The sequence below is a fragment of the Heloderma suspectum genome, chromosome 2 (genome assembly GCF_057233095.1).
Source record: "Heloderma suspectum isolate Gila_16-S chromosome 2, 16-S_ref, whole genome shotgun sequence".
NCBI lineage: Eukaryota > Metazoa > Chordata > Lepidosauria > Squamata > Helodermatidae > Heloderma > Heloderma suspectum.
In genome coordinates this window covers 204,691,430-204,705,106 of record NC_139459.1, presented here as the reverse complement: position 1 = coordinate 204,705,106, position 13,677 = coordinate 204,691,430, and the positions used below count along the sequence as shown (strand labels likewise).

The 13,677-nt window shown below is 41.1% G+C and overlaps 1 protein-coding gene across 9 annotated transcripts in view; it reads right to left on the bottom strand.

Annotated features, from left to right (window-relative positions):
* The window catches only part of CEP112 (centrosomal protein 112), a 411,978-nt gene that overhangs the window by 88,246 nt on the left and 310,055 nt on the right, over positions 1 to 13,677 (bottom strand). For all 9 annotated transcript variants that reach the window (XM_084837487.1, XM_084837488.1, XM_084837483.1 and 6 more), the window contains one exon: positions 10,685 to 10,834. In XM_084837487.1, the coding sequence (XP_084693613.1) occupies positions 10,685 to 10,834 (150 nt within the window). The remainder of the gene's footprint in view (positions 1 to 10,684; positions 10,835 to 13,677) is intronic.

The window sequence follows — 13,677 nt, the reverse complement described above, 5'->3', positions numbered from 1 at the left end:
TTAGTAAGGTTAATTGATACCGTTGGTAGACTTTCAGGTTATATCATTAATTGGACAAAATCTGAATTAATGCCTGTAGGTAGGTTCAAGTTACTCAAAGTAGTTATTGACCAGCAATTTCATAGGTGCCTGGAAGTGATAAAGTATCTTTGTATATTGGTCCCTAGAAATATTTCACAAATGGTCAAATTGAATGTAAGTGCATTACTAGAGGAAATATTTCTCAACTTGGAAAGATGGGTATCACTTAATTTAAGCACTTAGGGTAAGGTTAATATACTTAAGATGAATATCTTTATCTATTTATTTATTTATTAATTAAATTTATTAATCGCCCATCTGGCCTGTCACCCAGCCACTCTGGGCAATGTACAAAGTGTACAATAAAACTGTTTAAAACAATAAAATTCTACAGTAAAAACACTGTATTTCTAAAAATACCCTAACCCACCCCAAATGCCTGCCTGAACAACCACGTTTTTAATGCGCGGTGAAGGCTCATTAAAGAGGGGGCATGGCGGAGTTCCCTAGGGAAGTTGTTCCACAGAGTGGGGCCACCACAGAGAAGGCCCTCTACCCATGTCTTGCCTTGGGTAATTTATGTATTAAGTAATATTGCTTTATATATTCCTCAAACATATATTAAAACATTTTATGTAGTATTTCAGATGTTTATTGGGGGGTGTCTCCTCCCCATTTCTCATTAAAGAAGATGCAGTTGTCAATTAAAGAGGAAGGATTTAATTTTCCAGATCTTAGCTTTATATCAAAAAGCTTATTTGTTAACCCATATTAATGACAGGAAAACAACTTTTTCCTTTAGTACTCCTCCATGGGCTGTTTTGGAGTCAAATTATTTCATAGAATCATAGAATAGTAGGGTTGGAAGAGGCCTAAACAGCCATCGAGTCCAACCCCCTGCTCAATGCAGAAATCCAAGTCAGAGCATCCCTGACAGATGGCTGTCCAGCCTCGTCTTGAATGCCTGCAGTGTGGAAGAGCCCACCTCCTCCCTTTGCTACCCCTTTCTGGCTGGATGGCATTAGGGTCTAGATGTATTAAAAAGAAAGCAATGTCTCCACCAACAATCTTAGCAGCGAGAGAGACTTGGAATGCAATGGCTCATCAGCTTCAGTTTGATCTATATTCTCGTACTAAACTAACTTTATGGGAGAATCTAGTTTTTAAAATAGAGAGACAACCTTTTATGTGGAGGAGTTGAGCTGACAATTAAATTTATATTTTAGATCAGCTAATAGGTTTGGACAATGAATTCCTACCATTTTAAGTATTGTGGGTTAGATATCATTTATCAGCTAGTACTAGTTGGCAGTATATTCAGCTTCAGCATTTGTTGGAGTCTATATATGGCCCATCAGTGATGAGTGCTTCAGCCCCTCCTGCACTGTTGGAGAAATTAATTGGTTCTTTACCGAAAGCTAAGTCCACGATAGCCGTTTATAAACGTCTTCTGGAATGTAGTAAATATTCAGAAGGTCAGAGATGAATGGAATAAGGAATTGGAATGCTCTATACAGTTTAATCAATGTAAAGTTGCCTTAGCTTCCATATGTACTATTTCTGTAGATTTAAAATTGAGATTCAACAAAAATGGATGTTTTGTGTATATTAGACACCACAGAGGCTTGCTATGGAGAAGCTGGCTAGCTCTGCCAGATGCTGGTGATGTAATGAGGACAGTGCCTCATTGAGGCTTCTTTTTGGTTAGAAGTCATTGCTCGTATAAATTTTGTTCTTGAAAAATCTGTGATAATAGCAAATGTACATGCACTTTTAAAATATATCCCTGTGATGTAGGGATTAAGAGATGGACAGCAAAGGTGGATACTGAGAGCCTTTACAGTTGCAAAGAGACTTGTACTTCAAGCTTGGAAGGAAAAACACCCACCACCAATCATTCAATGGACTGAAGATTTTACTGCTCTTGTTCTATCTCCTACAACTGTCAAAGTCGTATGGATGGTTATGTGGATATATGGGCTGCTTAGATTAACATATATATTTGAAATGGACATGTGAATCTTTTTTCTTATGTCATGTTTTCTTTTTTTCTTCTTTTCCCTATAGGTAATGATTACTGTATATTGATATGTTTCATGATATTAATTTTTCTCTCCCCCCCAAATGTTTTTGGCTTGTTTGTTGTTATCATTGTGCTGCAAATAAAATATTTTTAAGAGACAGGAAGAGTAATATCCTGATTCAAATGAAAAGATGAGATGACCTTGGGCAGGAAAGTTGGGTCTGGTCTGAGTACCGCTTTGTCCAAATGGGGAATGGTGAAAGGAGGAGACATAAGAGCCACTAGTTCACTTCCTTGACATCTGGACATTATGGTGACAAGAGCATTTTAAAGGAGAGTAGTCTAAAGTCAGATGTAGCAAGGGGTTTGAATGGTTTGGACATCAAAGCAGTCAATAGTATGGACAGAATCCAGGGAGGAATCGGCTTAGAGACTGGTGGGTATAAATTCCTCAGACCCTTGAGAAATTTCTGAACAGTCTGGTGGGAGAACAATGTATGTCCCTAGATCCACGGTGGAATGCAGACAGTGCTGCCAGATAAACTCAAACTTTTAACATAAACTGGAGAACGTAGTTAAGAGAACAGGTGATAGCATCAATTGAAACAGATTGTGCTGCCTTGAAAAATCTTTTTATGTCTGGACAAATTCACCAAGCTGTCCGTCGAAGGGGAGCAAGATCTGGATACCGCACCTGGCCATTCTGGCATGTGAAGAGGGATGGAGAATGAGGTAACTTTATTTTGGCTCCTGATGACAACGATAGTAGTGTGGCAAATCATGGTTGCCTGGGGTGATGAAAATGATGTCTGCACTGTTCCACCTGATCTTCACTAGTACCTTCGTGATGAGGGGAATTGGGGGGGAAATGCATACAGAATGGTGGCGTCCCAATGGTACAGGAAGGCATTGCCCATGGAGTGTGCTGTAGAAATAACCACCATTCTGTTTTGGAGTACAATTCCTTCAGAGACTTTATTTGGCCAAAATCAAATAAACTCAACAGCTGTTGAGGAGGAAACCAACCCAAAACTGAAGGTCCAGGGTGCAGTATAAGACTCCTCCCACACAATTCACAAACAACATATTATATAGTCTTCTAAACTAACATATGAATTAACTGAATCATTAGGAAAAATAAGGAGGAGTCAGCAAGGTATAGGATGGATCGAAAAAACAGTCATGGAAGAAAATGTTTATCAGCACCAGACAGCTTTTTCCCAACTGGTCTGTCACCCAAATACTAAAAGTTGGTAACCGGAATTTGTACTTCCTTCTTTCTAAAAATAGTTTAACATACAGCATATTTCTTCCACCCTTTCCCCCTTTATTGCAATTGCTTTTCCAGCAACAAGGCCTAGCAGCCCTTAAAGCACTGACACTTGAACCGCTATCTCTTTTTCTCTTGCCTTTTTTTTCTTCTACAAGTGGCAATTGGCACCTCCCTGCTGCAGAAATGGGCATATTGGGAGTTTGCACTGATAGCAAAAAGGTCAACTTCAGGGGTGCCCCATCAGTGAAAAAGACTGTACAGTGGAGCAATCCAACATCCATTCATGCAAAGTTTCTTTTGTCCTGCTTAGTGCATCGGCCAAGGTGTTCTCTGCCCAAACCAGGTGGATAGCATGTAATTCTATTCCTCAATTTATAGCCCATTCCCAGAAGCAGAGGGTGAACCAAAGAAGAGTCTTTGACTGGTAACCTCTCTACTTGTTTATATATAGCAGTAGCAGTGTTGTTTGATGCAATTTGTATGACCCAATTCTAGACAATGTCCTCAAAAGCACCAGAGCCTTTTGGACCACCAGTAGTTCCAGGACATTGATATGGTATCCTTTTTCCACTGGGGACCATAGGGTGCAGACTCGATATGGGCCACAATGGGCTCCCCATCCTGTGTTGGAACGTTGGTAGTCACTATTTGGGATGGATGCCAAATTCGGTAGTAGGAGTTGGATCAGAGATGGGTCCCGCTCAGGGCAGAAAGTAGTTAGGAACCATGACCAAAGTATCTGGATTTGAAGCCTCACAAACAGGGTGACAGAGGTGTTTGCTGCCCTAAGTTCAAGTAGGTGCCGGATGGCAGAAACAGACACTGAATTACTGGAAGTGATGGAATGTGCCATTCGCACGAGGGTGACCACCCTGTCCAGTGGGAGGAAAGCTTTTCCAAGTCCAAAATGGCTCCTATGTATTGGAATTGTCAGGACTAGATGAAAGTTGGAGACATTAATGCAGAGTCGAAAGTTGGAGAGAAGAAGAATAGAGTGAAGATAAGCATGAAGGAGTGAACAAGATGGTGGCCCCCCAACCATGGAATGAACTCCCCACTGAGGCCCACCTGGGACCAACACTATCATCTTTTCAGCACCAGGTTAAGATTGCCCTCTATTCCCAGGCATTTAATGGCATATGATGGGACACTTATGTCAGCTGTCTTGAACAGGTCTGTTATTGGAATTGTTTACTGAAATTGTTTTTAGCTATTTAAATTGTTTTAAATTTTGTATGTTAAAAAATTTAAGATTGTGTTTTATTATAATGGTGTATTATGTATCAGGGACATTAAGATCTTTCCTGTATAGTTCTTCTGTGTATTCTTTCCACCTCTTCTTAATCTCACCTAACAGATGCAGATGAGATTAAGAAGAGGTGGAAAGAATACACAGAAGAACTATACAGGAAAGATCTTAATGTCCCTGATAGCCATGATAGTGCGGCCACTGAACTTGAGCCGGACATCCTCGAGAGTGAAGTCAAGTGGGCCTTAGGAAGCATTACTAACAACAAAGCTAGCGGAGATGACAGTATTCCAGCTGAGCTATTTAAGATCCTAAAAGATGATGCTGTTAAAGTGCTGCACTCAATATGCCAACAAATTTGGAAGACTCAACAATGGCCACAAGACTGGAAAAGGTCAGTTTACATTCCAATTCCAAAGAAGGGCAACGCCAAAGAGTGTTCAACCTACCGCACAATTGCGCTCATTCCACATGCCAGCAAGGTGATGCTCAAAATCCTACAAGCTAGGCTTCAGCAGTATGCGAACCGAGAACTACCGGAAGTACAAGCTGGGTTTCGAAGAGGCAGAGGAACTAGAGATCAAATCGCCAACATTCGCTGCGTCATGGAGAAAGCAAGAGAATTCCAGAAAAACGTCTATTTCTGCTTCATTGACTACGCTAAAGCCTTTGATTGTGTGGATCACAACAAACTGTGGCAAATTCTTAAAGTGATGGGAGTACCAGACCACCTTACCTGTCTCCTGAGAAACCTGTATGAGGGTCAAGAAGCAACAGTAAGAACCAGACATGGAACAACCGAGTGGTTCCAAATTGGGAAAGGAGTACGACAAGGCTGCATATTGTCGCCCTGCTTATTTAACTTATATGCAGAGTACATCATGAGAAATGCCGGGTTGGATCAATCAGAGGTCGGAATTAAGATTTCTGGGAGAATTATCAACAACCTCCGATATGCAGACAACACCACCCTAATGGCAGAAAGCGAAGAGGATCTAAAGAGCCTCTTGTTGAGGGTGAAAGAGGAGAGTGCAAAAGCTGGTTTGAAACTCAACATTAAAAAAACTAAGATCATGGCATCTGGCCCTATCACTTCCTGGCATATAGAAGGGGAAGAAATGGAAGCAGTGACAGATTTTACTTTCTTGGGCTCCAAGATCACCGCAGACAGTGACTGTAGCCATGAAATTAAAAGACGCTTGCTCCTTGGGAGGAAAGCTATGGCAAACCTAGACAGCATAGTAAGAAGCAGAGACATCACCTTGCCGACAAAGGTCCGTCTAATCAAAGCTATGGTTTTCCCAGTAGTAATGTATGGCTGTGAGAGCTGGACTATAAGGAAGGCTGAGCGCCGAAGAACTGATGCTTTCGAACTGTGGTGCTGGAGAAGACTCTTACGAGTCCCCTGGACTGCAAGGAGGTCCAATCAGTCCATCCTAAAGGAAATCAACCCTGAGTGCTCATTGGAAGGACAGATACTGAAGCTGAAGCTCCAATATTTTGGCCACCTAATGCGAAGAGAAAACTCTCTGGAAAAGACCCTGATGCTGGGAAAGATTGAAGGCAAAAGGAGAAGGGGACGGCAGAGGATGAGATGGCTAGATAGCATCACAGATGCAATGAATATGAACTTGAGCACGCTCCAGGAGAGAGCGGAGGACAGGAAGGCCTGGCGTGCTATGGTCCATGGGGTCACGAAGAGTCGGACACGACTGAAAAACAACAACAACAACAAAATTATGTAATGGTTTTATAATGTTGTACTCTGTATTTTTTGTGAATTGCTGTGAACCACCCAGACAGCCTTGGCTCTCTCTGGGCTTCGACAATGCTTTATTATAGTCAGATGCTACAATGATGGATGCAGGGGCAAAAAGTTGCAAAAGGAACAGTACATCAATCCAGTTGAACTTGGTACAGGTTCTCCATCCTCTTTCATGTCAATCCCTTCTGGATTTCAGGGAGTGATGGAATCAGGAAGACGCTGCATGGGTCATTGCACTTGGGAGCTCTGAGCATAATATAGGCAGTGAAGAATCCACTGGATAGTATCCAAGCTTAGTCCTATGTAGATTATACCCATTGAAATGAATGGGACTTAAATTGTGTCTGTACTATGTAGGACTAACACCTATTATTTTGCTTTCTGACATTGAGCCCACTGCACAGGTGTCATACACAGCCCCTGAGGAGTCGCATGGTGGTCTCTGTACCATGGGAATGGTGAGAGCAGCATTGGTGGTGGCAGTGTGGTGTCTCCCACTGAGGAGCTGGGGACAGCATCAGTGTGGGAGGTTATGAATTCCTCTCCACTACTTTTGGCTTCTTCTTCTTGGGCTGGTCAGTCCAACCCAATGCAGAGCGTATAGCCTTAGTTCTGCAGTAGAATGATCCCATGGGGGTCAAGTGTCAATGGATCAGACTGTGGTTTGTGGGCTGACTTATGAAAGTGATTTGCAGAGAAAGCTCTTGATGCTGCTGCTGTGGTCAGAGAGAAACTGGTGGGAAAGGTGGGTGCATAAGCCTAGGCATGCACGGGGGGGGGGGGGGCAGCCGTCTTCATGCCTAAAGATCTCAGCTCTAGAAAGTTCTGATGCAGCTCTGTGCAGAGTCCAGATGTGTGATGTACAGAGACCACGAAGAAGCTGTATTTATTTACTCTGAAATAGTTTGTCCTGTACTGTTTTAAATGCCAAGAGAGTTCTACAGTTTTTGAGATCAATAGTCCAAAATGAAACACAGCAGTATGTGAAACAGTAGACTGTGTCACAGTGTGCATCTGTTTTTATTTATTACTTTTCTATACTGCCCAATAGCCCAAGCTGTCTAGGCAGTTGTGCATGTGTTTATATGCATGCACATTAGAAATAAGATGGAGCTACACCACAGAACTTCTAGAAAGGCAGCTTGCTATGTTCCTAAGCCAGTTTCCACTGCATGACGTGACTTTCTGGATCATGAGCAGAAGCGGTTGTGAATCAGGTGGCTCCGTGAATTGGCAAAAACGTTGATTGAAGCTTAATGCTATCTTTCTGAATACATGGGGATGGAGGATCCATTCTGACTGGCTGAGGGTCAACACGGTGAGCCAGTCTGCTTAGGTAATCTCATGAGTTCTGGAAAGGTGGCTAAATTGACATTCACCTTGGCTATGACCTTTCTGTCTTCCTGTTGAAGAATGACAGCTCTTGTGCCTCTCTGTTAATCAATGTAGGCATTTGCAGACATGCTGCTTATGCATGACAGCTATTAGTTCTTTGGTAAGAGGCTGGAAGATCTGGAACATTAAGACAGCTATCTACAGTGCCAGGTAGTGAATTCTTGTCTGCACCTGAAGATAAAGTCCTTTAAGGAACCTACTCCTGAAGGCAGGCTCCTTTATGTCCAGAGTAAGTGGGACTCTTTGTAGTTCTCTTATGGGTATCTCTATGCTGAATATGATTGTGAACAGACACCAATGTAGTGATACCAAACATCTATGACCTTTCTATTCCAAGTCAGAAGGTAGGAGGGACTTCTGACAAAGCTATGCAGAATCCAGACCAACTATTTCTGGACGGGAAACCTTCATGTCTAGTGCTTGACCTAGACCCATAATATCTACTTGCACCCATAGTTTTGGTCAGTGCCCAAATCTTGGCCATTTCAATCAATATTATTTTGTCATGTGTCCAACATATCTAGTCTCTTCATGGAAGAAAGAGAGTTCGTGGCCAGATTGCTTTAAAATGGTCTCTCTTCTTTTGATTTTAAGATCCACGGATAGAACATACTAAAATTATTCACAGATACAGCACAGCCCATACAAAATATAGTTTAGTTACTAGTCAGTGAATTGCTTCCAACCCTTTCATTTTAGGTGCTGTGACAAGAGTATTACTTGGTGTCTCCGTGAAGTGTGATGTACAATTTGAGGAATATGCAACAAGCACTTAAAAGATGTTAGGCAGCTTTTTCAAGGTGCCTTTTACAAAGTCACAAAGGCTTGTAGGGCACAGTGTTATAATCAACACAGAAACTTTGATATTTTAAACAAGTATTTTTAAACAAGCCAAGAAGCTTTCCTCCAGATTAAAAAAAAGCGCAGGTTATGTATATGTTAGGAGGTATTTAAACAGATCAATCTTAGCATTCCAGTGTTACCTAGTCATTAGGGATGGGAGGAGGAGCACAACATGGGGTGAAGGGCTCTATTTTCTACTACAAGCTTAAAGCACCCGCCACTATTAATTCTAAATAAGAAACAATCCCATTTAGCATATGACACAACTGATGCAAGTGTTTCCTACAAGACAAAAGAGCCCTAAAGAATAAATTAAATGCAAACTTGGGAACTAAAATAAATGCCAGGTGTCCCTTTTATTGTACAACGAGCATGAGCAGAACAGCATTCAGTATATGGAGAGGTGCATAATTTCTCCATATTATAGGATTTGGGGGGGATAATAATTTTCTTTTGGGTGAAGAGTGCTGGTAAGAGGGTCACTTTATTCTACACAATTTTGTCTAGTACAAATTACAGTCATCTTTAGTAATACAGGCTGATGCTTCTCCTCCTTTGAAACTCAGATTGTGAGGTTTGCAAGGGAAGCTCTTCAGAGATTAACCTTTCATTCATTTTATTTGCCTGGAGGGAAATGCTTTAAGAAACTATTTCACACCAAATGGAAGAATCAGGAAGAAAATGTATTACTCGTCTAAGCATGATCTTCAGAAGCCACTAAAAATCAACCTAAGTCTTATTCTCACCATACATACTTTGAAATGTTTCAGGTTTTTTTGTTATTAGAAAATGAAAGCAATATAAAAAGTAAAAATAATAGTGAAAGTAAAATAATAATAATAATAATAATATAAAGAAAGATTTCTGGTACAAAATGTAGTATTACATTTGGTGGAGTCCTTGTTGTACATTCAGATATAATCTCACAGGACATTCCTATTCAGCAAAGCATTTAAGAAATCAGTTCTAAGAACATAATACAGTCCTCAAGTATGTCTCCTGAAAGTTATGGCATGTCTACACAGAAGACTACCTTGGTTCATTTTGTTATAGTTTTGACTCCTATCTTGAGTTATACACCTTTGACTCATATATTGAGTTATATTGGGGGTTGGGACTGAATCTATGACATGTACCAGTTAGGAGAAATACCTGATGAAGCTACCAAACTGAAATAGTTTACTGTACAACAACGAATAATTCAAGGTATCGGAAAATAAACCAACCTGGGTATCCTGGGTTTCAAACACATTTGAAACCACACTGAATGGAAAGAAATGGCATGGAGTCAGTCAATGGTAAACACAAGGACCAATTGCCCAAGCCCATAAGCAATATTACATATTATTATAGGATGAATGTGACTGCTCTTTAAAAGAGGTAGAATTAAAACAATTTTGACATTTATTCAAATGTGTAGTCCAATCAATTCCAGAGTTTCTAGACATGTGTCAGTAAGTTAAAAACAAACATGTAACATATAACATTGTGAAATAAAATCAGCTGAACAGGTAAATATTTCTAAAGCTAAAAGCAAAATCCCATGCCGGCACGAACAGTGCCAATAAAAACAAGGACAAATAAATGGCTTTATAATGCTTCCAAAATATGTAACTAAGAAAGGTGAGGCTCTAGAGAAAGAACGTTGCAGTTATGGGGCAATGATTGAGAAGGACGCTATTTGTGATGTCTGGGAAGACACACTTCTCTATCAGTCGTAAGAGACTGCAACTGGGTGGACAATGGTTTCCAGAGCTCTCACTTTTATATGTTCTGAATGTGTCAACTTGGAAATAAACCACAAGTTCAGACATGTGTTTAAGACAGATGTGCATGAACTATGCTGAAGATGGTTTTTCAGTTCTACTAATGTTATCAGAAGCGTTAGTTTACCAAGTCAGAATCAGGCTGAGTGCTTTTCAGCATAGAGAATGGGGCTAAAAATATGCTAGCAATATGAACATATTTTACGCTAAATTTCTAGGGAAAGAGAACTGCTGAGTGCTATATGAACAAGAATGCTACATGCATTCATATGGCCACAGCCAATACTTTCAAAACTTTTAATTACACTCAAACAGCTGGTAGCATCATTGACTCAAAGCCCCAGATTACCTTGATTGCTCTGTCATTATCTCTAATCAGCTGCTCCTTCTCATCTTCAAACTTTTGTAAAACATCCTGCAGACGCCTTTCTGTAGCAAGCTGCTGCTGGTTGCTTTCCTCTGTCAGAGAGGAAATGGTTGTCTTAAGTTCAGCTATGATCTAAAAAGAAAACAGCATGCTAAAACTCCTACTACAGTAAGAAGTATATATTTTGCATGTATTTATGCTTGATATGAGAATTTGAGTTGGCAAACTCAACTGTGAAAAGATTAACATATTACACACTAGCAAGCAGAAAATTCTACACAGAGAAAAGAAATATAGTAAGACTGGAATAGCATAAAACTGCTGAACACATTTATGGGAGAATTTTCCACTATAAAATTCTGCAATAATTTACTCACCAGAACAAAGCACATTTGTTATGTGAAAACATGAGAAATGTGGGATTACAATTTTTCCACTTCAATTAAATGATTTTTAAAATCAATCTTTTGAAACATTTTGCACACTTATTGGGATATATAGCAAAGCCTCAGAACATTCTGACCTAACCAAAGAATGTCATTTGGAATATAAACATTAAAAAATGTTCTCACCGTTGATAAAGGATTGATGTTTTGGCTTAGACATTATATCATGGCTGAGAATCACTAAAATGCTTTTGTATTTGCAAGGGAGTTTGTGCCAACTTTCACTTCTAACTGCAGCCCACTACACTGCATTGCATGCTTCTCAGGACAGACCCTGGAAACCCACTGAACGTGTGCAAAGAATTGTGTGTATATGTGTGTGTGTGTGTGGGGGGGGGCTTTAGATCCTAGTACATATCATATATGACATTTAGTATATGATCATCTAGCATAAATGTCAGTGCCTTATGAATGAGATGGGTGGTACTTGAATTTGTCAAGCTTTGAGTGTGATTCTTACAAAAGTTGTGTGTGTGTGTCTATGTCTGTTAGCTAGGGCCACAATCATTAGCACATTTACTTAGGAGTAAGCTCCACTGAACTAAATGGAACTGAGTTCTGAATAAACATGCAGATGATCAGGCAAGTAATGATGTGAAGTCACTCTTGCAGATAACTCCTTGTTTGCAATATAAAGCTTTGGAGACCCAGTCGGGTTCAAAACGTATCAGCTATGTTCAGGCTGTTTAGCATACATATTTCAGCCAGTTTTGCAGCAAGAAGTATAATTCAGAGGAAACAGTTGTCCCTTATAAAGCATTTGCTATGAAAACCTATTTAATAAGGGAACACATCTGGAAAATGTTTTCTTGAAAAGAGCCTGTATGTAGCTGAATACACCAAGGTAGGTCATCATACAGCTGCATTTTGCCCTAAATAGCTGACATCACTCATGCTGGGTACAAAGACTTTGCGCATGCACATGTGCACACGCACCTACTCGCCCACCCAACATTCTGGAATTCATTAAATCAGCAGCGTATACAAATGCAGGACTAGAACAGCTAGGACCGATGCCATGCAGCTTGTGGAGGCTGGATGCATTGAAAAATCACATCCACTCCTTCCAAAACAGTCCATGGAGACACATGTTGAGGAACGAGCCCAAATAACTTTAGATTATCCAGTTCAGCTCACCAAGTGTGAGGAGCCCCAGTGACAGCTGGGTTTGTGATAGGAATGTAGATTGCATGTTAAACTGCTTGCCTGGTGTGAAGGCTGGAGATATCATGTGCTGTCTAGATAGTTGTGTAGATAGTGCTGGGGTGGAGTCAGTGGTCATGGTTCATGTTGGTACCAACGATGTGGGGAAATGTAGTTGTGAGGAGGTCCTGGAAGCCAAATTTAGGTTGAAAGGTAGGAGGCCAGATCCACCAAGGTGACTTTCTCTGAAGTGCTACCTGTTCTATACGTAGGGCCAAGTAGACAGGCAAAGCTGAGGAGTCTCAATGTGTGGATGAGACAGTGGTGCAGGGAGGAGGAGTTCAGATTTGTTAGGCACTGGGGAACATTGTGGAACTAGCCAGGCCTGTATAAGAGGGGCGGGCTTCACTTGATTCAGAATGGAACCAGACCGCTGGTGCTTAACATAAAAAAGGTGGCAGATCAGCTTTTAAACTGAACCCTGGGGGAAGGTTAAAAGGAGCTGGAAGGCATCCAGTTCAGGTTGAATCATCCCTAAGGAATGAGGGTGAAAGTATTTCTGATTGCACAAATGGAGACGGGGAGGGAATAGAACACGATAGCCAGTCAAAGAAGACTAAGGCCATAGCAAAACATGCAAACATCAGAGACATCTGGGGAGGTACACTGTGTATAGGTGTTTCTATGCTGATGCTAGAAGCCTCTGAGCCAAGATGGGAGAGTTGGAGGGCCTGGTTATGAAGGAGAACTTAGATATAGTGGGCATAACCAAAACCTGGTAGAATAGACAGAATCAGTGGGATACGGTAATCTCTGGATAGAAACACTATAGAAAGGCCAGGGAAGGGTGTACTGGAGGAGGTGTTGCTCTGTATGTCAAAGAGGGCATAGTTTCAAGAAGACTTTTGTTGTTGTTCAGTTGTGTCCGACTCTTCGTGACCCCATGGACCATAGCACGCCAGGCCTTCCTGTCCTCCGCTCTCTCCCGGAGTGTGTTCAAGTCCATATTCATTGCATCGGTGATGCTATCTAGCCATCTCATCCTCTGCCGTCCCCTTCTCCTTTTGCCTTTTGTCAGAACTTTTGTCAGAACTCTCCGCCATGACCTGTCCGTCTTGGGTGGCCCTGCATGGTATAGCTTATGGCTTCACTGAGTTATGCGAGCCCCTTCGCCACAACAAGGCAGTGATTCAAACTACCATACAGTTGCGCTCATTTCACATGCCAGCAAGGTTATGCTCAAAATCCTACAAGCTAGGCTTCAGCAGTATGTGAACTGAGAACTACCGGAAATACAAGCTGGGTTAGGAAGAGGCAGAGGAACTAGAGATCAAATTGCCAACATTCGCTGGATCATAGAGAAAGCAAGAGAATTCCAGAAAAACC